This window comes from Rhinopithecus bieti, unplaced genomic scaffold, assembly GCF_001698545.2.
Source record: "Rhinopithecus bieti isolate Rb0 unplaced genomic scaffold, ASM169854v2 scaffold_1017, whole genome shotgun sequence".
NCBI lineage: Eukaryota > Metazoa > Chordata > Mammalia > Primates > Cercopithecidae > Rhinopithecus > Rhinopithecus bieti.
Window position 1 is genome coordinate 2,372,694 of NW_016803657.1, and position 22,048 is coordinate 2,394,741.

Below are 22,048 nucleotides of genomic sequence, written 5' to 3' on the forward strand. Positions count from 1 at the left end.
AGGGGGAGGGAAGGGAAGGGAAGGGAAGGGAAGGGAAGGGAAGGGAAGGGAAGAGAAGGGAAGGGAAGGGAACAATGTGACCAGGCATGGCGGCTCATGCCTACAATCCCAGCACTTTGGGGGGCCAAAAGAGGAGGATCACTTGAGTCCAGGAGTTCAAGACCCATCTGGGCAACAAAGCAAGACCCCATCTCTACAAAAAAAAAAAAAATTAGCCAGGCATGGTGGTGCACAGCTGTAGTCCCAGGTATTCAGGAGCCTAAGGTGGCAGGATCACCTAAGCCCGGGAGTTCAAGGCTGCAGTGAGCTATGATTGCACCACTGCACTCCAGCCTGGGAAACAGTGATACCTTGCCTCAAAACACAGACACCCACACACAATGTTCTCTAATATTCAAGTTTTGCATTGTTCACTGTGTAGGTAAGGGATGCATAATTTCACAGAAAATTTTGCCATAAACCTCAACAGTCTTCTCTACACATGGCTCCTGGGTGTGGTGGGCATTCTCAGATGGCCACAGGGTACCCACCTCCCAATGCTCATGCCTTGTGGGGTACCATCCCCTTGAGTGTGTGCAGGTCCTGAGGCTCACCCCTGCCTGGTGGGGTACAGCAAAGGTGAGGAGTGGGCATCACATATGATTCATGGTAACATCTGCCTTGCTGGGGAACTCTCTCCCTTGCTGGCTTTGAGGAAGCCAGCTGCCATGTCATGAGTGGCTGTAAGAGGATCCCGTGGCCAGGAGCTGAGGGCGGCCTCTTGTCCACAGCCAAGGAAGTAAATGCTGGAAACAACCAAGTGCACTTGGGAATGGACCCTTCCTCAGTCGAGCCTCAGATGAGAACGCAGCCCCAGCATAGACTACAGCCTTCAGAGGACCCAGTAAAGCCATGCCTGGACTCCTGACCCACAGACACAGATATATATGTGTGTGTGTGTGTGTGTGTGTGTGTGTGTGTGTGTGTGTATCCTCCTGCTTCAGCCTCCTTTATTTCTTTTTCCAGTCTCGTTCTGTTACCCAGGAGTGTAGCAGCACAGTCTCAGCTCACTGCAACCTCTGGCTCCTGGGTTCAAGCAATTCTCCTGCCTCAGCCTCCCAAGTAGCTGGGACTACAGGTGCACAGCACCACTTCTGGCTAAATTTTGTATTTTTAGTAGAGATGGGGTTTCACCATGTTGGCCAGGCTGGTCTTGAACTCCTGACCTCAGGTGGTCTACCCACCTCAGCCTCCTAAAGTGCTGGGATTACAGGCATGAGCCACCGTGCCCAGCCTGACCCATTTTTAACTCTAGAAAATGTGTCTTCATTATCCCTTCAAATACCTCCTACTCCCCACTTTTCTTCTGTCTTCCTGGGACATCTGTTCAACAGATATTAGCATTGTTGCTTCTGTTCTCCATATCCCTGACCTCTTCTCTTACATACTTCTTGTTCCTGTTTCATTTTGGTAAGATACAGATCTTCATCTCTTTTATAGGCTTTTTTTTTTTTTTTTTTGAGACAGAGTCTCACTCTGTCACCCAGGCTGGAGTGCAGTGGCGCAATCTCAGCTTACTGCAAACTCCGCCTCCAGGGTTCACGCCATTCTCCTGCCTCAGCCTCCCGAGTAGCTGGGACTACAGGCGCCTGCTACCATGCCCAGCTAATTTTTTGTATTTTCGGTAGAGATGGGGTTTCACTGTGTTAGCCAGGATGGTCTCGATCTCCTGACCTCGTGATTCACCTGCCTCGGCCTCCCAAAGTGCTGGGATTACAGGCGTGAGCCAACGCGCCCAGCCGGCTTTTTTTTTTTTAATGATATAAGATCTCTCTGTTGTCCAGGCTGGAGTGCAGTGGCATGATCATAGCTCTTGACAGCCTCAATCTTCCTGGCCCAAGTGATCCTCCCACCCCAGCCTCCTGAGTAGCTGGGATTACAGGTGCACCCCATCACACCCAGCTTATTATTATTTTTTTCTTTTGAGAAGGAGTCTCGCTCTGTCACCTGGGTGGAGTGCAATGGCACGATATCAGCTCACTGAAGCTTCCGCCTCCTGGGTTCAAGCAATTTTCCTGTCTCAGCCTCCCGAATAGGTGGGACTACAGGTGTCTGCCAGCACGCCCGGTTAATTTTTGTATTTTCAGTAGAGACGGGGTTTCACCTTGTTGGTCAGGCTGGTCTTGAACTCCTGACCTCAGGCGATCCACCCACCTTGGCCTCCCAAAGTGCTGGGATGACAGGCGTGAGCCACCGCGCCCGGCCGTAATTGTTTATTTTTTTGTAGAGATGGGGGTCTCACTATGTTGCCCAGATTGGTCTCAAACTCTTGGGCTCAAGCAATCCTTCCACCTCAGCCTCCCAAGTACCTGGGACTACAGGTGTGAGTCACTGCATCCAGCTAAGTTTCTATATTTCTTTGTAGCGACGGCGTGTCACTATGTTACCCAGGTGGTCTTGAATGCCTGGCCTCAAGCGATTCTCCCATCTCAGCATCCCAAGGCCTGTTTCATTTGTTGTAACATATTGGCCATCCTGTCCTACTGCCCTGCCTCTGTCATCCGGTTTATAGCTATTCGGTCTGGCAGTGTGTCTTGGGAAAGGAGAGAGGTCATGACCCCGCTGGGTATTCACGGAGATGCCACCACAATCCAGGTACTTAACTGCACCAGCACCACAAGGCTCCCTCCTGGTGACCCTTAATAATCACGCCACCCCATCCCTAGCCCCTAGAGATCAGTCATCTGTTCCCCATCTCTGTTACTTTATGGATGTCATACAAACAATACCACAAAATATCCCTTTGGGACTGGTTTTCATCTACATCATCTTTTAGAGGTTCGTCCAAGTTGTTGCATGTAGCAATTGTTTCCATTTCTGAGTAGAATAATTGTCTAATCTCCACATGTGTGAAGATTTTCCTGCTGTCTGCTACTGATGGTACGTTTGATTCCATTATTGTCAGAGAGGGCATTCTGTGCAAGTCTTTTTTTTTTTTTTTTTTGGAGAGGGAGTTTCATTCTTGTTGCCCAGACTGGAGTGCAATGGCGCAATCTCGGCTCGCTTCAACCTCTACCTCCTGGGTTCAAGTGATTCTCCTGCCTCAGCCTCTTGAGTAGCTGGGATTACAGGATGTACCACCATGCACAGCTAATTTTTTGTATTATAGTAGAGATGGGGTTTCACCATATTGGTCAGGCTGGTCTTGAACTCCTGACCTCAGGTGATCCGCCTGCCTCGGCCTCCCAAAGTGCTGGGATTACAAGCGTGAGCCACTGCACCCGGCCCTCGGTGCAAGTCTTTTACATTTGCTAAGGTTTGCCTTATGGCCCAGGACATGGTCTATCTTGGTCTATGTTCTGAGGACACTAGAAAAGAATGTGAATTCTGTGATTGTTGAGCAGTTTGTTCTGTAAACGTCAGTTAGATCCTGTTGGTTGATGGTGTTGCTCTGCTATACCTTGATGACTGTCTGCCTAGTTATTCTAGCAGCTGCTGAGTTACAGGCTGAAGTTGTCAAATACAACAGCAGCTTTCTCTATTTCTCCTTTCAGTTGTCAGTTTCTGCTTTACACATGTTGAAAGTCTGTTGTTTGCTGTATACACATTTGGGATTGCTGTATCTTCCCACTGAGTTCTTTCATCATTATGTAATGTCCCTCTTTTTCCCAAGGAATTTCAACAGCCAATCCTGCTGTTTAAAATTAATGTTTACATGATACACTTTTGCCATCCTTTTACTTTCAATCTGCCTATGTTATGTTTGAAGTGAGCTTCAGCATATTGTAGACATCATATAGTTGGGTCAGGTTTTGTATCCATTTGGCGAACCTCTGTCTTCTAATTGTTGTGTTTAGGCCATTTACATTTAAATTAGTGATATATTAGGGCTTATACTTGCCATTTAATCATCTGTGTTTGTTCTCTCATGCTTTACTGTGGGATACTTGAAGATTTTTTAGAATTCCACGTTATGTTTTTGAGGATATCACCACATACACATACAACTCATCAGTCTATCAGCATCTATGATTTACCACCTCGAGGGAGTGTAGAACTCCCTTCCACTTAAGGGAGTGTAGGACTTCCTTCCACTTAAGTCCCTAACCCTTCTCACTGTTAAATACCTAGTTGTAGATATTTCCTCCACATACATCACACACCACATCGGTGTTGTAATTTTTGCTTCAACCATCAAATATGATTAAAGAAACTCCTGAGGTGAAAGATGGTCAGTGACATTTACTTCTATTTTTATCCACTCCATTGTTCTCAACTTTCTGGAGGCCCCAGCCCTCTTCTGTTAAAATTATCTTTCTGGGCCAGGCGCGGTGGCTCACGCCTGTAATCCCAGCACTTTGGGAGGCCGAGGCAGGCAGATCACCTGAGGTCAGGAGTTCAAGACCAGCCTGACCAACATGGAGAAACCCTGTCGCTACTAAAAATAAAAAATTACTCAGGCATGGTGGCACATGCCTGTAATCCCAGCTACTCGGGAGGCTGAGGCAGAAGAATTGCTTGAACCTGGAGGCAGAGGTTGCAGTGAGCCAAAATCGTGCCACTGCACTCCAGCCTGGGCAACAAGAGCAAAACTCCGTCTCAAAAAGAAGAAAAAGAAAATTATCTTTCTGGTTACAGGGTATCCTTTAGGCATTCCTTAAAAGTAGGTCTGCTAGCAATAAATTCTATTAGTTTGCCTGTCTGAGAATATCATTATTTCTCCTCCATTCCTGAAGGGTAGTTTTGCTGGGTAGAGGACTCACAGTCAACAGCTCTTTCCCCTGTACAGTTGAACAACGGCACGTCACTTCCTTCTGGACTTTTGTGGTTTTGGTTAAGAAATCTGCCTTTCTTCAAACTGGTGTTCCTCTCTAGGCAAGACATCATTTCTCTCTGGCAGTTAGTATTTTTCCTCCCTCTGTCTTTAGTTTCCAGGAGTTTAATAGTTTGTGATGTGTCTTACTATGGGTTTTTGAAGGGCTTATCCTACGAAGTCTTGTTCAGTTCTGGAATCTGTGGATTTATGTTTTCATCGAATTGGGGAGTCTTCAGCATTTTTTTTTTTTTCCAGATGGAGTCTTGCTCTGTCACCCAGGTTGGAGTGCAGTGGCATGATCTCAGCTTACTGCAACCTCCATCTCCTGGGTTCAGGCAATTCTCGTGTCTCAGCCTCCCTGAGTAGCTGGGATTCCAGGTACCCGCTACCACACCTGGCTAATTTTTTTATTTTTTAGTAGAGATGGGGTTTTACCATGTTGGCCAGGCTGGTTTTGAACTCCTGACCTCAGGTGATCCGCCTGCCTTGGCCTCACAAAGTGCTGGGATTACAGGCATGAGCCACCACGCCTGGCCTGGTTTTTATGACTGCTTTAAAATTCTTGGCAGATGATTCTAACATGTGACCTATATGGAATTCACATCCGTTACCTTACCATGGTCAGATTGTGGCTTTCCTGGTTCTTGGTATGACAAGTGATTTCCAGATGTATCCTGGACATTTGGGTTACAATGTTTGCAGACTCCTGGTCCTACTTTAACCTACTTTAGCAGACAGTTGCTCTGTTCAGGTTCAGGGTGTAGATTTCGGCCTATTTTTGCGGCCTGTCATTCTAACAACAGTTTTGTCTTCAGAGCCCTGGCACTGCCCTCCTGGTCTGCTTTATTCTTCTGGCCTTCCTGGGGCTGCTGCTCATTTCCCATTGGTGGCACCTGCAGGGGTGAAAGGTACCTCCCTGGGCCACCTGGTGTCACTGGGCTACGTTTTGCTGTGTCAAGACAGAACATGCTCATTCTGGGTCTGTTTGTGCTATGAGAGGAAGGGCAGACTTCAGGCTCCTCTGACACTACCTGTGCAGACTGTCCACTGGAACCACAGTTGTGCAGCACAGGTTAATGCACCTGCAGTGGCTTTAAAATTGGCCCTGAAAGCAGACTGTGGAGTGGAGGTGGCAGCTACCCTCTGAGTCTCGGTTGGGCGTCCCCTTTCCCAGGGCTTTGGCCAGAGAGAGGAGGCTTTCCTTGGAGAATCTCCGTCTGTGCCTGTTGGCTGTTCTGGGCTGCAGGCGTCCCTGGGGACTAGTGCAGGAATGCATAAGAGAAAAAGAAAACCCAGGGGACCCACCACCTTCCTGTTCCTCCAGTCCAGAGGTCTCTAGCCCATCTGTCTTGCTGTCAACTCTCAAGCTCCTTTCCTCGTCACCTGCTGAGTCATGTGCAGGGTATTTTGCTGTATTTCAATGGGAGGAGCAAGGAAAAGTGAAGTCCCACCACTGTAAAGTGCTTATTATTTCTCGACTTCATCGCTGCCACAGCCTTCCAAGGGCTCCTGACCAATCCGTTCAGCAGAAGCCAAAGGGGTCCTTGAAAAGTGCAGACTCGATCTTGCCAATGCTCCCACCATGAAATCCTTAGTCCCCCATGCTTTAGGACAAAGGCCCCCATGGCCAGGCGCCACCCATCTGCTCACGCCCTGCCTGCTCCCGTGAGCGGTGTCAGCCTCCCTCCGTTTGCTACCTGGGGCTGCCATAACAAAGCACCCCAGGCTGGGCGGCTGAACGAGAGAAACTGATTTCTCAAGATCAGGGTGTCAGCAGGGCTGGCTCCTCCTGAGGTCCCTCTTCATGCTCATACTGTGTTCTCCCTGTATGCACGTCTGTCTCCAAAATTTCTTTTATGAAGACAGCAGTCACATTGGATGAGTGCCCAACCTGATGACTTCATCTCACCTCGATCACGTCTACAAAGACCTTGTCTCCAAATGCCTTGTCTCCAAACAGGGTCACATCCTGAGGTATGGGGGTTAGGACTTCAGCATGTGAATTTTGGGAAGACACCATTCAGCCCATACCACCACTCATGAGGCCTTCGGCCATACTATTTCCTCTCTCTACAACACCTCCCCGTCCCCTACCCCCACCTTTCACCTGGCTATGTGATGTGGTGGGGCTGTGTCCCCACCCAAATCTCATCTTGAATTGTAGCTCCCACAATTCCCACATGTTGTGGGAAGGACCCAGTGGGAGGTAACTGAATAATGCGGGTGGGTCTCTCCTGTGCTGTTCTCATGATAGTGAATAAGTCTTACAAGATCTGATGGTTTTGTAAGAGGGAGTTTCCCTGCACCAGCCCTCTGTCTCTCTTTGCCTGCTACCATCCATGTAAGATGTGACTTGCTCCTTCTTGCCTTCGGCCATGATTGTGAGGCCTCCCCAGCCATGTGGAACTCTGAGTCCACTAAACCTTTTCCTGTATAAATTACCCAGTCTCGGCTATGTCTTTATTAGCAGCATAGAAATGGACTAATATACCATGTTTACTTATTCTTCATATTTTGCCTCTGCTACCATTTGTTCAGGGAAGCCTTACAAGTCTAGTTCAACATCCCTTGACACTCATTCTCCCAGGACCACTGTGGTTAAACACATATTAATTTATCTTTCCATTAAGGGCTATCTCATCCTGCAAGATAAGATCTGGGAAAGCAGGGACTGTGGCCAGTTTCTACATCATTGTCATCCTGTCCCATGTGTTAAAGATAGTGCCTGGTCAAACAAATGCCTGTTGGAGGAAACAATGAATGAAGAAAGTTACTGAATATGCTACATAACAACATTTAAGAGGTACTGATGGGCTGGGCATGGTGGCTCAGACCTGTAATCCCAGCACTTTGGGAGGCCGAGGCGGGTGGATCACGAGGTCAGGAGATTGAGACCATCCTGGCTAACACGGTGAAACCCCGTCTCTACTAAAAATACAAAAAAATTAGCCAGGAGTGGTGACGGGCACCTGTAGTCCCAGCTACTCAGGAGGCAGAGGCAGGAGAATGGCGTGAACCTGGGAGGCAGAGCTTGCAGGGAGCAGAGAACGTGCCACTTCACCCCAGCCTGGGCGACAGAGCAAGACTCCATCTCAAAAATAAACAAATAAATAAAGAGGTACTGATGAACACCGCCATTTTGCAACACGAAGATCAACAACAAAAAATAAGGTCAAACTTGACGTTCAGTCCTAAAATTACACACATTCTGCTTCTAGAAAACTCAGTGCACGGTCACGGATGAGAAGTGCCTGGCTAACCAGACTTGGGGACTCCTGGTTTGCAGTGAGTGCTGTCAAATTCCTGTTCCAGGCTGGGCTCGCACCAACTCCGCCGCCAAGCTGTTTGGGCACCTCTGTCTCCACACTCAAGTCCATACTCAAGGTCACTACTGTGAAACACTGTCCTGCTTTTAATTTCCAAGCTGCCTTGTTATTTCTTGGGAGTAAGCCAAGCTCACTTTAGAAGGAACTTAGTTTATAGTTTAACTTTGAAACAGAGATGATAACAGCCCTTTCCTGAAGCCAACCTCCTTCTTGCCTGGGGACCAGAATGCCTTTGTAAGACTAAGGCATGGGCCACAAGATTAGAAATTGTGGTTTGAGTCATGCAGCCAGAGGCCACAAGATCCCAAACCTCCCCGATTGCTCCTTAGGATAACATCACTATTGTAAACTCTAAGATTGGTGCTCCAGATATTTTTCAGGCTCTGCATTCTGATGCACCAGTTGCCACCACCCACACCCCTAATCTGGCTCAACCAGTTCTGTGATCCCACCCGGGAACAGAAGACAGCAAGAGAATCAACTTTGACGCTCCACTGTTTCATCTCCAACCCGACCAATCAGCACTGCCCTCTCCCTGGCCCCCTACCTGCCTAATTATCCTTAAATGACTCCTCTCAGGAATTTCAGAACCTGCTTTGAGTAATAAAGCTCTGGTGTTTAGGCGGTTTCTGCATGCATTAAACTCTCTATTGAAATTCCCCTGTCTTGATAAATTGGCTCTACCTGGGCAGTGAGTAAGGCGAACCTACTGGGCGGCTACACCTGAGATCAAATCACAGGCTGCACGTGAAGCCCAGACCAGGAACCCGTCTTACACCACAGGGGGATCCAGTCCACAGAACCAGCGCCCTTCCCTCCTGGAACGCACCTTCCCAAAGCCAGAGGGGCTCTAGACGGCTCAAAAAGGGGTTTCCCGGCTACCCTGGACCGATGCAGGGCACCCAGGTTCCTTCTCCAAGCACTCCAGGCCGCAGGGCAGGCTTCCCTAGGGGCAGGCCCAGGCCTATAGCCCGGGGCCCGCATCCCAGGCGAGCTGCACCCTCCCGAGACCCTTCCCATCTGCGCAATGGGGACAGGGTAAGGCCCAGCAGGCCGGCTGGCGGGGGCTCCTGCGACAGCGCGGGACAGCAGGCGAGCACGGTGGGACCAGGGGCCAGACCCACGTGCGTACCTGCGGGGAGGAAGGAGCCCGGCGCCCCGCCCCCAGCGCGGACCGGAAGTGCTGCCGTAATCCGCGCCGAGCGTCGCGAAAGCGCCGTTCCCCTTAGTGACCGGCGACGCGAGCAAGATGGCGGCGCCCGGGGTGGCGGAGGCCGTGGCGGCCTCACACCCGGCCGAGGGGGCCGAGATGGCGGAGGCGGCAGAGCTGAGCCGCGCCCTGAGCCGCCTGCTGCCGGGGCTGGAGGCCGACAGCAAACCGGGCGGCGGCGCGCCTTTGGAGGCCCTTCGGGCGCGCGCTGGAGGAGGCCGCGGCCCTCCGCCGACCCCCCGCTTTCCAGGGCCCCTGGGCGCGCCTGGCTGCTGCGCCGCCTGGCTGCGCTGCCTGGAGCTACCCGCCGAGGGGCTGGCCGCGGGCTGGCCAGTGCACCTGCCTGGCGTCTGGCGCCTGCCCGCCGGCCGCGCGGGCCCCGCGATGCCCTGCCGCCGGGCCTGCTGCCCGCGCTCGCCCGCGCCTGGCCGGCCCCCGAGCCCGCGCGCCTTCCGCCCGGAGGCCTGCGAGGAGCTGCGCCTTGGGCGCTTCGTGCAGTTGGCTGGGTCTGGCCGTGACCTGTGTGGCGCCCGCGCTCGCGCCCCACCTGCGACGACGCCCTGCGCGCGCTGCCCGCTGCTCCCTGCTGGACCCCTTCGCCGCCGTGCGCCGCGAGAGCTCAGGCAGCGCCGCTCGCTCTGGCGCAGGCCACCGCCCGGTGAGCACCCCGGGCCCAGCTCCCACACCCCACACTTCTCACCCCCACCTCCACCTCCACGGCCCTCTCACTCCCCGAGGCTCGGCCCCACCCCCCAACAATCCCGGGCCCCCACATGCCGGCGCGTCCCCCACCACGCCTTGCCCCAAGCCCCCCCGCCCGGGCCCCCTCCTCCACCACCACTGCGTCCCTCCTCACGTCCGCCACCCAAGCGCGCGCCTTCACCCGCTCCCTGCCCTCTACGCCCAACTACCCGTTGCCTGCGCTGCCATCTGCTCTTGCTTGGCCCTCACTTCACCTCACACCCGTGTCCGCTCCCCGCCTCACCCTCCGACGCCCCAAGCCCCGCCCCTACCTGCCTGCTCCCTGTGCCCCCTCCACCTGCCTATACTCTGCGGTCCTCCTCTTTGCATCCCGCCGTCCAGCGACCCTCACCCCCCACCCTCCTCCCTGCCTGAGCCCCCTCACCCGGGCCCACGAGCCAGCTCTCCTATCCAGATCCCTGGAAACCACCGCGGAAATTCCTGTTAAGCGGTTTGGGGTGGGGTGTGCCCGGATAGCTGCCTCCTTTCCTTCCCTCTGGGGGCTTGCAGGACTTGCATCTGGTTGAGGAGACACGCTTTGAGACTCTGCTCTGGTCATTTCACTTTCTGTCCCATTCATCCTACTCCACTGCCTTCCCTCTCTGGTTTGGACCACTGTCCTAAGTGGAAGGAGGCCGCTTCTCCCCTCCACTTTCTAACGTTCCGCATCATTTTTAGAGCTCTGATCTGATCCGGTCGTTCTGTTTCCTTAACTGGCCATTCCTGCAGGGCCTTGCCCTTTCCCTCCTCTGGCTGGGATGTGGAATGATAGCAGGCACCGGCTTCCTGCTGGCAGGAAGGCTTTCCAGAGGGGGGAACACCGATGCTATAAATCCGTGGGCGGTAGGAAGCAGGAAAGCAGTGAGAGATCTGGCCAGCTCAGGCCGTCCTAGTGATATCCCGATGATGGTTTGAATGTAGTGGGAAGTGCAGGGGGTGTCAATAGGAGTAGTAGACCCGAGTTCAGGTTCTTAAAAGATCACTGCAGCTGCGTGGAGAATAGGTTCCGGCAGTAAAGGAAAAGCTGGACTTGGGGAAATGCCGAGGTCTCCACGTTGGTTAACTTTGGGTTTCACATGGTCCAGAACTCGGGGAAGAGCCTTGGGCTGGACATGGCCATTGAGAATTCCTGGCATTTAATGTATTTCTCTTCAGCCCTCAACCACTTCCCTACCCCGTCTGTGCATCACCCCCACGGGTGCTCCTGCTTCCTCCAGGGAGCTCCTCCCGGCCTTGCCACGTTCCCTCCCTAGACCGTAAGTTCCATAGGACAGCACCATGCCTGCCTGTGCCCCTGCCCCGAGCACAGCCTGCCGGGGTGTGTGCTCACTGGTTGCTGTGGGGTGAGGGACTGTGCCTCTGCCTGGAGCATCCCCTCATCTCCAGCACCTCTGGCCCTCCTCTCCCCTGGGTGGGGGGCCTCGCCTTTGGCCCCGGTCACACTGGGCAGTGGCAGAGAGGTTGAAGAGCTCACCCAAAGTCTCATTGGAATGGCTGTTTCCCAGACAAGCCCCGAGTAGTGCAGAGCTGAGGCAAGAGGCAGTGTGGATGCCAGAGACCCTTTGGTTCTGACTTTTTTTTTTTTTCTTGGAGACGGAGTTTCTGTCTCCCAGGCTGGAGTGCAATGGGGTGATCTCTGCTCACTGCAACCTCTGCCTCCTGAGTTCAAGCGATTCTCCTGCCTCAGCCTCCCAAGTAGCTGGGATTACAGGCGCCTGCCACCTCTTGTTCTGACTTTCTGCGGGGACTTTACAAATAGGAAGTGCAGTGGCTTTGCCTGGAGTGGTTCTGGCCCAGCTTCCTGGAGGAGCCTGGGGTCTGGTCTCAGTTGGGGCTGGGAGTGCAGCCTCCCCGCTGTCCTCTGGGCTCGGCTTCTTTCCTGTGGCCTCCAGTGTCCCCCTCAGGCCTCCACTTTGGCTTCAGCAGGTCCAGGCTCTCCCATCTTCAGCCACAATGGGGTTGCACCCCCAGCCTTTCCCTGCTGGTCCCTCTAAGCCCCCTGGGTTGCACAGGTGTCATCAAGGTGGGACACTTGTCCCTGAGCCTCTTCCTGTGCTGGGCGGTACAGAGCTCTGTTTGGCAGCCTGGGTTGTTTACTGTTCTGCAGCAAGGACCTGGAGGGGAAGAGGAAGGGAGGTGAGGAGCTCACAGGCGGGCAGCTGTCCTCTGGAAGCCCACAGAGCTGGGCAAGGCGTGTGGGAGCAGCTCTGGTAACTGGGGGCCTCCCTGTCCCTCAGACCACTTCCACATGCAGTCGGAGTCTCTGATCGGGCCCCTGATGCAGACCATCTCCCACCAGCACTGGAAGGTCCGTGTGGCCACCGTCGAAGCCACAGGTGCGGTGATCCAGTTTGGCAATGGGAAGTCCGTGGACGACGTGCTTTCCCATTTTGCTCAGCGACTGTTTGATGACGTCCCACAGGTAACTGGTGTTTCTCCCGGACAGCCTGTTCCTCTCTCCACCACAGGCGGGCTGACGTGCTCTTTTTAACTAACGCACTTGTTCTTTTTTCAGAATGCTGCATGCACCAAATGTCCTTTCATTATTCCTACTCACCGGATGTTCCTATTCACATCTTGGAAAAACTAGGAGACAGCTGAACTGTTTTAATGTTTGGTGTTATGAATTCCAAGGGTGTGAGAAAGGATGGCTTGTGTAGTTATTGTCTCTTAGACACGGTGTGTGCTTCAGCAGTTGCAGGAGCTTCCTTAGTGCTCCCATCCATCAAGATGCACTTTCCTGAAAAGCCACTGTGGTTGGTGGACCTGGCCTGGGAAAAGAGTACAGTCGGGGTTGGTTTGTTGGGGATAATTATGTTGTTGGGCTTTGGAACCCACCGAGAGACGGGCAGGCAGGCGGGCAGGAGTCCTACAGATGGGACTGAGTGTCGGCTTTACTGCTGGCAGAACCTGGCTGGGAGGGCATGTCTTGGATCTGAGGCCCCAGTGACTTGCTAAAACGCCACACACTATGGCCACCAGGGAAGCTGAGTGACCTCTGATCTTTCTGTGTCTGCGTTACCTGTCAGCGTAGTCAGACGTGTGACCTTTTGTGTCTGGCTTCTTCACCACGCGTGGCTGCAGGTTTCAGCCTTGCAGAGGTAGGTTTCCTGATGGGAAATGGCATGAAGGTGGTGAGTTGAAGAGTCACTTGGGTATTCTGGGGCCGGGATGGAAGCCCTGACTCGCTCCCTCGTCTGTGCTGCTGGGGTCCAGCCGTAGTCCCGGCTGTAGGTGTGACACAGCACCTGCCCAGGATGCCCCTGCTTTGCCTCCATGGCCAGGCTTCATTCTCGGGCTCTCTCCCTCCAGCGGCAGTGTGGCTGCCTTGGGGCTGTGCGCAGAGACACAGGGGGACCCTTTCCCACCAGGAGCCTTCGTTCACCCCCTTGGTCTCATCAGGCCAGCGGAAGTTGAGTCACCATGTATGCTGGCCGGCCCCTCCTGGAGCTGGTGTGGGTTCAGCACCAGGCAGCACAGAGGGCCCCTGAGCACATTAGGCTCTGCCCGGGGGGGAGAAAGTGGGCAGAGTGTGGGGTCAGTGTCCATGCTGCCTGGCACTTGGCAGCAGGCACTTCTGGCAGTGACTAAATACTTGGGCTGCAGAGGGCAGTTCAGGGGGCCAGGGCAAGAACAGAGCCCAGTGAGAAGTGCAAGTGCCTGGCTGGTTTTTCTCTCCCACCTTTCTTAAGCCCGAGGCAGAGTATGTCCTGCAAGGAACGTGGTGTCTGTGTCATGGGCCAAGTCTTATTCCTCAAAACAGTGTGATGACTCTATGGAGAGCTCTGTGTGCATACTGAAGCTCCATAGCTGATAGCTATCGGTGTAACGTACCGTCACTGTCTAAAAATACTGTCACTGTCTAAAAATACCATCACTGTCTAAAAATACCGTCACTGTATCGATAGCTGTCTATAAATACTGGAACTCTGTGGAGCACTCTCTGTAAATACTGGAACTCTCTAGCTAGCTGCAGACAGTGTAACTCAGTGTAACTATACCGTGACTGTAAAAATACCGTTACTACGTGTCGATAGCTGTCTATACATGTTATAACTGTATTGGTAGCTATGCATAAACCACCTACTCTGTATCAGTAGCTGTTAGAAAGCTGACATCACATCGTTGATCTGAAGCAAGCTTGTCCAACCTGCGGCCTGCGGGCCACATGCTGCCTAGGACGGCTTTGAATGCTGCCCAGCACCAATTCATAAACTTTCTTAGAATGTTATGAGATTTTTTTGTGATTTTTTTTTTCTTTTAGCTCGTCAGTTATCATTAGTGTTAGTGTTATTTTACGTGTGGCCCAAGACAATTCTTCCAGCATGGCCCATTTCTTCCCAGTGGGGTTTACATTCTATTAGCAGAGACCCTGCGCGGCCCTTCATGTGAGTTTCATGTGGAGTCGGGTGCTGTCCCTTTTACTCTGATCAGCCCTGGGACCCCATCCTGGAGCTCACTGTGCGCTCCTTGCAGACACCTCGAGCTCCTCAACAACCCAGGGATTGGAGCCCTGGGACCCCATGCCCTCTGCACAGAAGGTCCTGACTGCCTTCTGACTTGTAGGAAACCTTCAGCAGCCTGCTAGACTCCGCTTAAATCACTCAACTTCACTGGAAGGGCCCAGAAATAACTTCATCTCCTCCTTACGAGGCTCAGAGACCTCAGAGCTCGCTCAGATAGCACAGCCAGGCGAGCCTCAGAGCAAGGTCAGGACGTGGGTGGTCTAGCCGTCCTGGAGCCCTAGGCCCCGGGACGGTGGTGTCTGAAGTTGTGGAAAGGGGGGTGTCCCAGTGCGGCAGGGGCTACTGCATCTCCCCACGTGCACATGACTGGAGCTCCCAGCCAGGACACTGACGGCATCCAGAACGCCGGCGAGGCAGGCAGGACGGACGTATGGCCGTGCAGTTGTGAAGCAGGCCCTGAACAAACTGCCTTGTGCCGCCCTTAGGTGGGTGGCTTATGGACTTCGCCCTGCAAGGGTGCCCTGGTTGTCGCCAGGCCTGCAGTCGGCAGCTGCTCAGCTTTGCTGCAGTTTTCCTGCTCGATGTGTGCCGCTGGTGAGACCACCAGACCTGTTCTTGTCAAGAGGACCTTCCAGCAACATCGGATGTTACAGGAGAGGCTGGGGCTGCACGGACAGCTTTTCAGAGATGAGTGTTTGTCACGTTCCTGCCAAGTACCTGTTCATCATTTGTATGCCTTCTTTTGATAAATGTCTATTCAGATCTGTCCATTTTTAAATCGGGTTATTAGATTTTTTTCTATTGAGTTTGAGCACCTTATGGATTCTGGTTGTGAGTCCCTTTTCTGATGGGTATTTGTGCAGCTGTTTTCTCCCATCCTGTGGGTCATCTCCTCACTGTTGATGGTTTTCTTTGCTGTGCAGGAGCTTTTTAACTTGATATGATCCCATTTACCCATTCCTTCTTTGGTGGCCTGTGCTTTGGGCATTTTACTCAAGAAACCTTTGTCCAGACCGTGTCCCAGAGAGTTTCCCCAATGTTTTCTTGTAGTGGTTTCGTAGTTTGACGTCTTAGATTGAGGTGTTTAATCCATTTTGATTTGACTTTTGTACGTGGCAAGAGATAGGGGTCCAGTTTCATTCTTCTGCATATGGATATCCAGTTTTCCCAGCACCATTTATTGAAGAAACTGCCCTTTCCCCAAGGGATGTCCTTAGCACCTTTGTCAAAATGAGTTCACTGTAAGTATATGGATTTAATTTCTGAGTTCTCTATTCTGTTCCATCGGTCTGTGTGTCTGTTTTTATGCCAGTGCCATGCTGTTTTGATTGCTGTAGTTCTGTAGTATAAATTTTTTATGCCAGTGCCATGCTGTTTTGGTCGCTATAGCTCTGTAGTATAAATTGAAGTCAGGTAATGTGATCCCTCCGGTTTTTTGTTTGTTTGTTTTTGTCGTGTTTTTTGCTTAGCATGGCTTTGGCTCTTCAGGGTCTTTTGAGGTTCCATATAAATTTTAGGATTATTTTTTCTGTTTCTGTGAAGAATGTCATTGGTATTTTGATAGGGATTACATTGAGTCTGTAGATTGCTTTGGGTAGTATGGACATTTTAACAATATTGATTCTTCCAGTCCATGGACATGGAGTATGTTACCATTTTTTGTGTGTGTCTTCTTCAATTTTCTCACATTAGTGTTTTATAATTTGCATTGTAGAGATCTTTCACTTCTTTGGTTAAGTTAATTCCTAGATATCTTATTTTGTTTGTAGCTATTGTAAATGGAATTACTTTCTTGATTTCTTTTTCAGATTTGTTCCCTGTTGGCATGTAGAAATGCTACTGGTTTTTGTTTGGTGATTTCTGTATCCTGCAACTTTACTGAATTTGTTTATCTGTTCTAATTTTTTTTTTTTTTTTTTGTGCAAACAAGGATAATTCTCTTGCTTTTCAATTTGGATTCTCTTTATTTCTCTTCTGATTGTTCTAGCTAGTGCTTCGGGTACTGTGTTGACTAACAGTGGTGAAAGCGAGCATCCTTGTCTTGCTCCAGATTTAGAAGAAAGCCTTTGAGTTTTTTCCCCGTTCAGTGTGATACTAGCTGTGAGTCTCGTATATGGCTTTTTTTGTGCTGAGGTATGTTCCTTCTATACCCAGTTTTTTGAGGATTTTTATCATGAAGGGATGTTGAATTTTATGCTTTTTCTGCATCAATTGAAATAATCACATAGTTTTTGTCCTTCATTCTGCTGATATGATGTGTCACATTATTGGATTTATATATGTTGAGCCATCCTTGCATACCTGGAATAAATCCCACTTGGTCATGATGAATGATCTTTCTAATGTGCTGTTGAAACACTGTCTTGTTGAGGAAATTTTGCATCAGTATTCATCAGGGATATTGTCCTATAGTTTTCTTTTTCGATTGCATCTTTGTCTGGTTCTGGTATCAGGGTAGTACTGTCCTCATAAATTAAGCTTGAAGGTATTCCTTCCTCTTCTATTTCTTGGAATAGTTTGAGTAGGAGTGACATTAGTTCTTTAAATGTTTGATAAAATTTGACAGTGAAGTACTGGGTCCCAGGCTTTTCTTTGCTGGGTGGCTTTTCATTGCAGCTTCAATATCATTACTTGTTACTGGTCTGTTCGAGGTTTGGATTTCTTTATGATTTAATCTTGGTAGGTTGTGTGTGTCTAGGAATTGATCCATTTCTTCTAGGTTTTCCAATTTATTGGCATATAGTTGCTCACAGTGTAGTTGCTGATGGTGTTGTTGCTCACGGTGTCGGTGCTCATACTGTAGTTGCTCACGGTGTCGGTGCTCATGGTGTAGTTGCTCACAGTGCAGTTGCTCACGGTGTTGGTGCTCACCGTGACGGTGCTCACGGTGTCGGTGCTCGTGGTGCAGTTGCTCACGGTGTTGGTGCTCATGGTGTCGGTGCTCACGGTGTCGGTGCTCGTGGTGCAGTTGCTCACGGTGTCAGTGCTCATGATGTCAGTGCTCACGGTGTAGTTGCTCACAGTGGTGTTGCTCACGGTGTAGTTGCTTATGGTGTTGGTGCTCACGGTGTCGGTGCTCACGGTGCAGTTGCTCACAGTGCAGTTGCTCATGGTGCAGTTGCTCACGGTGTCGGTGCTCATGGTGTCGGTGCTCACGGTGTTGCTCACGGTGTAGTTGCTCATATTGTAGTTGCTCATGGTGTCAGTGCTCACAGTGTAGTTGCTCATGGTATAGTTGTTCACGGTGTCGTTGCTTATATTGTAGTTGCTTATGGTGTGGTTGCTCGTATTGTAGTTGCTCATGGTGTAGCTGCTCACAGTGTCATTGCTCATGGTGTCGCTGCTCACAATGTTGTTATGGTATAGTTGATCACAGTCTCTAATGATGCTTTGAATTTCTGTAGTATCAGTTGTGTAATGTCCCCTTTTTGATCTGATTTTATTTACTTGGGTCTTCTCTTTTTCTTAGTCTGGTTAAAGGTGTGTTGATTTTGCTTATCTGTTCAAAAAGCTAACTTTTCATTTTGTTTGTCTTTTGTATTTTTTTGTTTCAATTTCATTTATTTCTGCTCTTATTTCTTCTACTAATTTTGGGTTTGGTTTGCTCTTGCTTTCCTAGTTCTTTTCGACGCAGAATAAGGTTGCTCTTTGAAGTTGCCTGCTTTTTGGATGTAGGTGCTGATTGCTACACACTTGCCTCTTAGTGCTGCTTTTGTTGTTTTGGCATATTGTGTTTCCATTTTCATTTAAGAATTTTTTAGGCCGGGCGCAGTGGCTCAAGCCTGTAATCCCAGCACTTTGGGAGGCCAAGACAGGCGGATCACGAGGTCAGGAGATCGAGACCATCCTGGCTAACACAGTGAAACCCCATCTCTACTAAAAAATAAAAAATGAAAAAACTAGCCGGGCGAGGTGGCGGGCGCCTGTAGTCCCAGCTACTCGGGAGGCTGAGGCAGGAGAATGGCGTAAACCCGGGAGGCGGAGCTTGCAGTGAGCTGAGATCCGGCCACTGCACTCCAGCCTGGGCGACAGAGCGAGACTCCGTCTCAAAAAATAATAATAATAATAATAATGTTTTAAATTTCTTAATTTCTTCGTTGACCCACTGGTCATTCAGGAGCATATTATTTAATTTCGATGTATTTGTATAGTTTCCAAAGTTCTCGTTATTAATTTCTAGTTTCATGTTTTAAGGCTTGTTTCATGGCCTAACATGTGGTTTATCCTTGAGAATGATCCATGTGCTGAGGAGAAGAATGTGTATTATGTAGCCGTTGGATGCAGCGTTCTGTAAATATCTATTAGGTGCATTAGGTCTATAGCGCAGATTAAGTCCAATGTTTCTTTGTTGATTTTGTCTCTGGATTATTTGTCTAATACTGGCAGTGGGGCGTTGAAGCCTCTAGATGTTACTGTGTTGGAGTCTGTCTCAACAGACAATATTTGGTTTATATATCTGGATATTCCAGTGTTGGGTGAATACATATTTAAAGTTATGTCTTCATGCTGAGTTGACCCCTTTATCATTATATGATGACTTTTGTCTCTTAATATAGTTTTCGTCTTGAAATCTGTTTTGTCTAAGTATAGCTATCCCTGCTCTTTTTTTGGTTTCCATTTGTACAGAATATCTTTTTGCATCCCTTTATTTTCAACCTACATGTGCCTTTTTGGTAACGTGTGTTTCTTGTAGGCAACAGATAGCTGGGTCCTGGTTTTCTTACCCATCCAGCCACTCTGTCTTTTGAGGGGAGAGTTTAGTCTGCTTACATTCAATGTTGTTATTGATAAGTAAGGACTTATTCCTGTTGTTTTGTTGTTTTCTGGTTGTTTTGTGGTCTGCTCTTCCTTCTTGCCTTCCTGTCTTCCTTTTTATGAGATGATTTTCTCTGTTTTTTTTTTTCCCCCGTATGTTTTAATTACTTTTTGTTTTTTGTGTATCTATTGTAGAGTTTTTTATTTGGAGTTACCACGAGGCTTGCAAATAACATAACCCATTATTTTAAACTGATGGCAACTGAACACTGATTGTAAAAACCAGCAGCAAAGAAAAAAATGAATAGAAACTCTACACTTTAATTTTATCCCCTCTACTTTTAACTTTTGTTGTTTTATATTTTGTCTTGAAAAGTCATTGTAGTTATTTTATTTTATTCATTTATTTATTTTTATTGTTTTATTTTTGAGATGGAGTCTTGCTCTGTCACCTAGGCTGGAGTGTAATGGTGCCATCTTGGCTAACTGCAACCTCCACCTCCCAGGTTCAAGCGATTCTCCTGCCTCACCCTGCTGAGTAACTGGGATTACAGGTATCCACCACCACACCCGGCTAATTTTTGTATTTTTTAGTAGAGACAGGGTTTCACCATATTGGCCAGGCTTGTCTCGAACTCCTGAGCTCGGGTGATCTGCCCGCCTCAGCCTCCCAAAGTGCTGGGATTACAGGTGTGAGCCACCGCACCCAGCCAGCTAGTTATTTTTCATGGGCTCATCTTTTAGTCTTTCTACTCAGGGTGTGAATAGTTTATACCCCACAGTTACAGTGTTACAACAGTCTGTGTTTTTTCTGTGTGCTTACTGTTACCAGTGAGTTGTATCCTTTTAGATGATTTGTTATTGCTGCTCAGCATCCTTATTTTTCAGATTGAAGAACACTCTTTAACATTTCTTGTAGGACAGGTCTGATGTTGATGAAATTCCTCAGCTTTTGTTTGTCTGGGAAAGTCTGTCTCCCTCTTGTTTGAAGGATTTTTCACTGGATATACGAGGGTAAAAGTTTCCTCTCCTTCAGCACTTTAAATACGCCATGCCGGGCCAGGCGCGGTGGCTCAAGCCTGTAATCCCAGCACTTTGGGAGGCCGAGACGGGCGGATCACGAGGTCAGGAGATCGAGACCATCCTGGCTAACACGGTGAAACCCCGTCTCTACTAAAAAAATACAAAATCTAGCCGGGCGAGGGTGGCGGGTGCCACCTCAGGAGGCTGAGCAGGAAGAATGGCGTAAACCCAGGAGGTGGAGCTTGCAGTGAGCTGAGATCCGGCCACTGACTCCGCCTGGGCAATAGAGCGAGGACTCCCTCTCCAAAAAAAAAAAAAAAAAAAAAAAAAACGCCACGCCACTGTCTCCTGGCCAGTGAGGTCTCCTCTGAGAGGTCGTTGCCAGGCGTACTGGAGCTATGTTGTATGTGATTTGTTGTTTTTTTTTTTTTTCTCTTGCTGCTTTTAGAACCCTTTCTTCATCCTCGATCTTTGGGAGTTTGATTGTTAAATGTCTTGAGGTAGTTTTATTGGGTTAAATCCGGTTGGTGTTCTGTAGCCTTCTTGTACTTGAGTGCTGGTATCTTTTTCTAGGTTTGGAAAATTCTTTGGTATTATCCCTTTGAGTAAACTTTCTACCCCGATTTCTCTCTTTCTACCTGCTCTTGAAGGCCAGGAACTCTTAGATTTGCCCCTTTGAGGCTATTTTCTAGATCTTGTCCATGTGCCTCATTCTTTCTATTCTTTTTTCTTTTGTCTCTATGTATTTTCAAATAGCCCGTCTTCAAGCTGCTCACTAGTTCTTTCTTCTGCGTAGTCAGTTCTGCTGTTAAGAGGCTCCGATGCATTCTTCAGTATGCCAATCGCATTTTCCAACTCCAGAATTTCTGCCTGATGCTTTTTAATTATTTCAGTCTCTCTGATAGGATTCTGAATTCCTTCTCCATGTTATCTTGGATTTTGCTGGGCGTCCTCAAGCAGCTGTTTTGAGTTTTCTGTCTGAAAGGTCACCTATCCCTGTCATGCCGGGATTGGTCACTGGCGCCTTATTTAGTTCACTTGGTGAGATAATGTTTTCCTGGATGCTCCTGATGCTTGTGGCTGTCGGTTGATGTCGCTTGGTATTTACTGTCATCTTTGCAGTCTGGGCTTGTTTGTACCCATCCTTCTTGTGAAGGCTTCTAATTCATTTCTTTTGCTTTTTTGAAAAAAAATTGAAAACCATCCTGCTTTGTTAAACTGTTACATGGCAGTGCGGTATTCAGTGTTGTTTTTGAACTAAAAGAAAAGGGATAATCCGTCTCATGCTAATTAGCATTTGCAGATTTCTTATGATACCAGTAGAGACTGATAGAAAAGGTGGTGGCAGTCCATGAGACTCAGGAACAGCCCCAAATCCTAGCCCTGCAGCTGTCCTTGCTATGAGGTGAGATGTTTGAAGCTCCTTTCTACAAAAGAAGCCTATCTGTGGGTTCCAACGGACAGGTGGCCGTCCTGGGCAGGGCCCTGCAGAGACCCTGGCACAGGTGCAGGAGGTCAGGGAGGAGAAAGCAGTGAGGCCGATTCAGCGAGTTCAGACTGCTCCCCGGCTGCCAGCCTGGGGCAGAGTGTGCTCAGGCCTTGCCATGTGGCCCTGGATGCCTGCCCGTCTCCTGGAGAGGGCCCCATCACGTGTGTTTGGGCTCGGGACTGGCTGCAGTCTGGCTTGTCTCAGTCATGCCCTCTGCCCGACAGGCTTTCCAGCATCTCAGCA

General features: G+C 49.6%; 2 protein-coding genes across 3 annotated transcripts in view; one reads left to right on the plus strand and one right to left on the minus strand.

Moving 5' to 3' along the window:
* PRKAR1B (protein kinase cAMP-dependent type I regulatory subunit beta) overlaps positions 1-10,186 on the minus strand; it is a 182,702-nt gene extending 172,516 nt beyond the window's left edge. The window contains exon 1 of one of the 2 annotated variants that reach the window (XM_017894057.1): positions 10,167-10,186. The gene's annotated coding sequence lies outside the window, so the exon portion shown is untranslated. Of the gene's footprint in view, positions 1-9,882; positions 9,946-10,166 lie in introns of those variants that run through there. The other variant, XM_017894049.1, reaches the window with a different exon arrangement.
* The window catches only part of DNAAF5 (dynein axonemal assembly factor 5), a 58,089-nt gene continuing 45,361 nt past the window's right edge, over positions 9,321-22,048 (plus strand). Inside the window, 7 exon segments of the mRNA XM_017894070.1 lie at positions 9,321-9,532; positions 9,534-9,599; positions 9,602-9,682; positions 9,685-9,786; positions 9,788-9,862; positions 9,864-10,002; positions 12,310-12,494. Coding sequence (XP_017749559.1) covers positions 9,371-9,532; positions 9,534-9,599; positions 9,602-9,682; positions 9,685-9,786; positions 9,788-9,862; positions 9,864-10,002; positions 12,310-12,494 — 810 coding nt within the window. The 5' untranslated portion in view covers positions 9,321-9,370.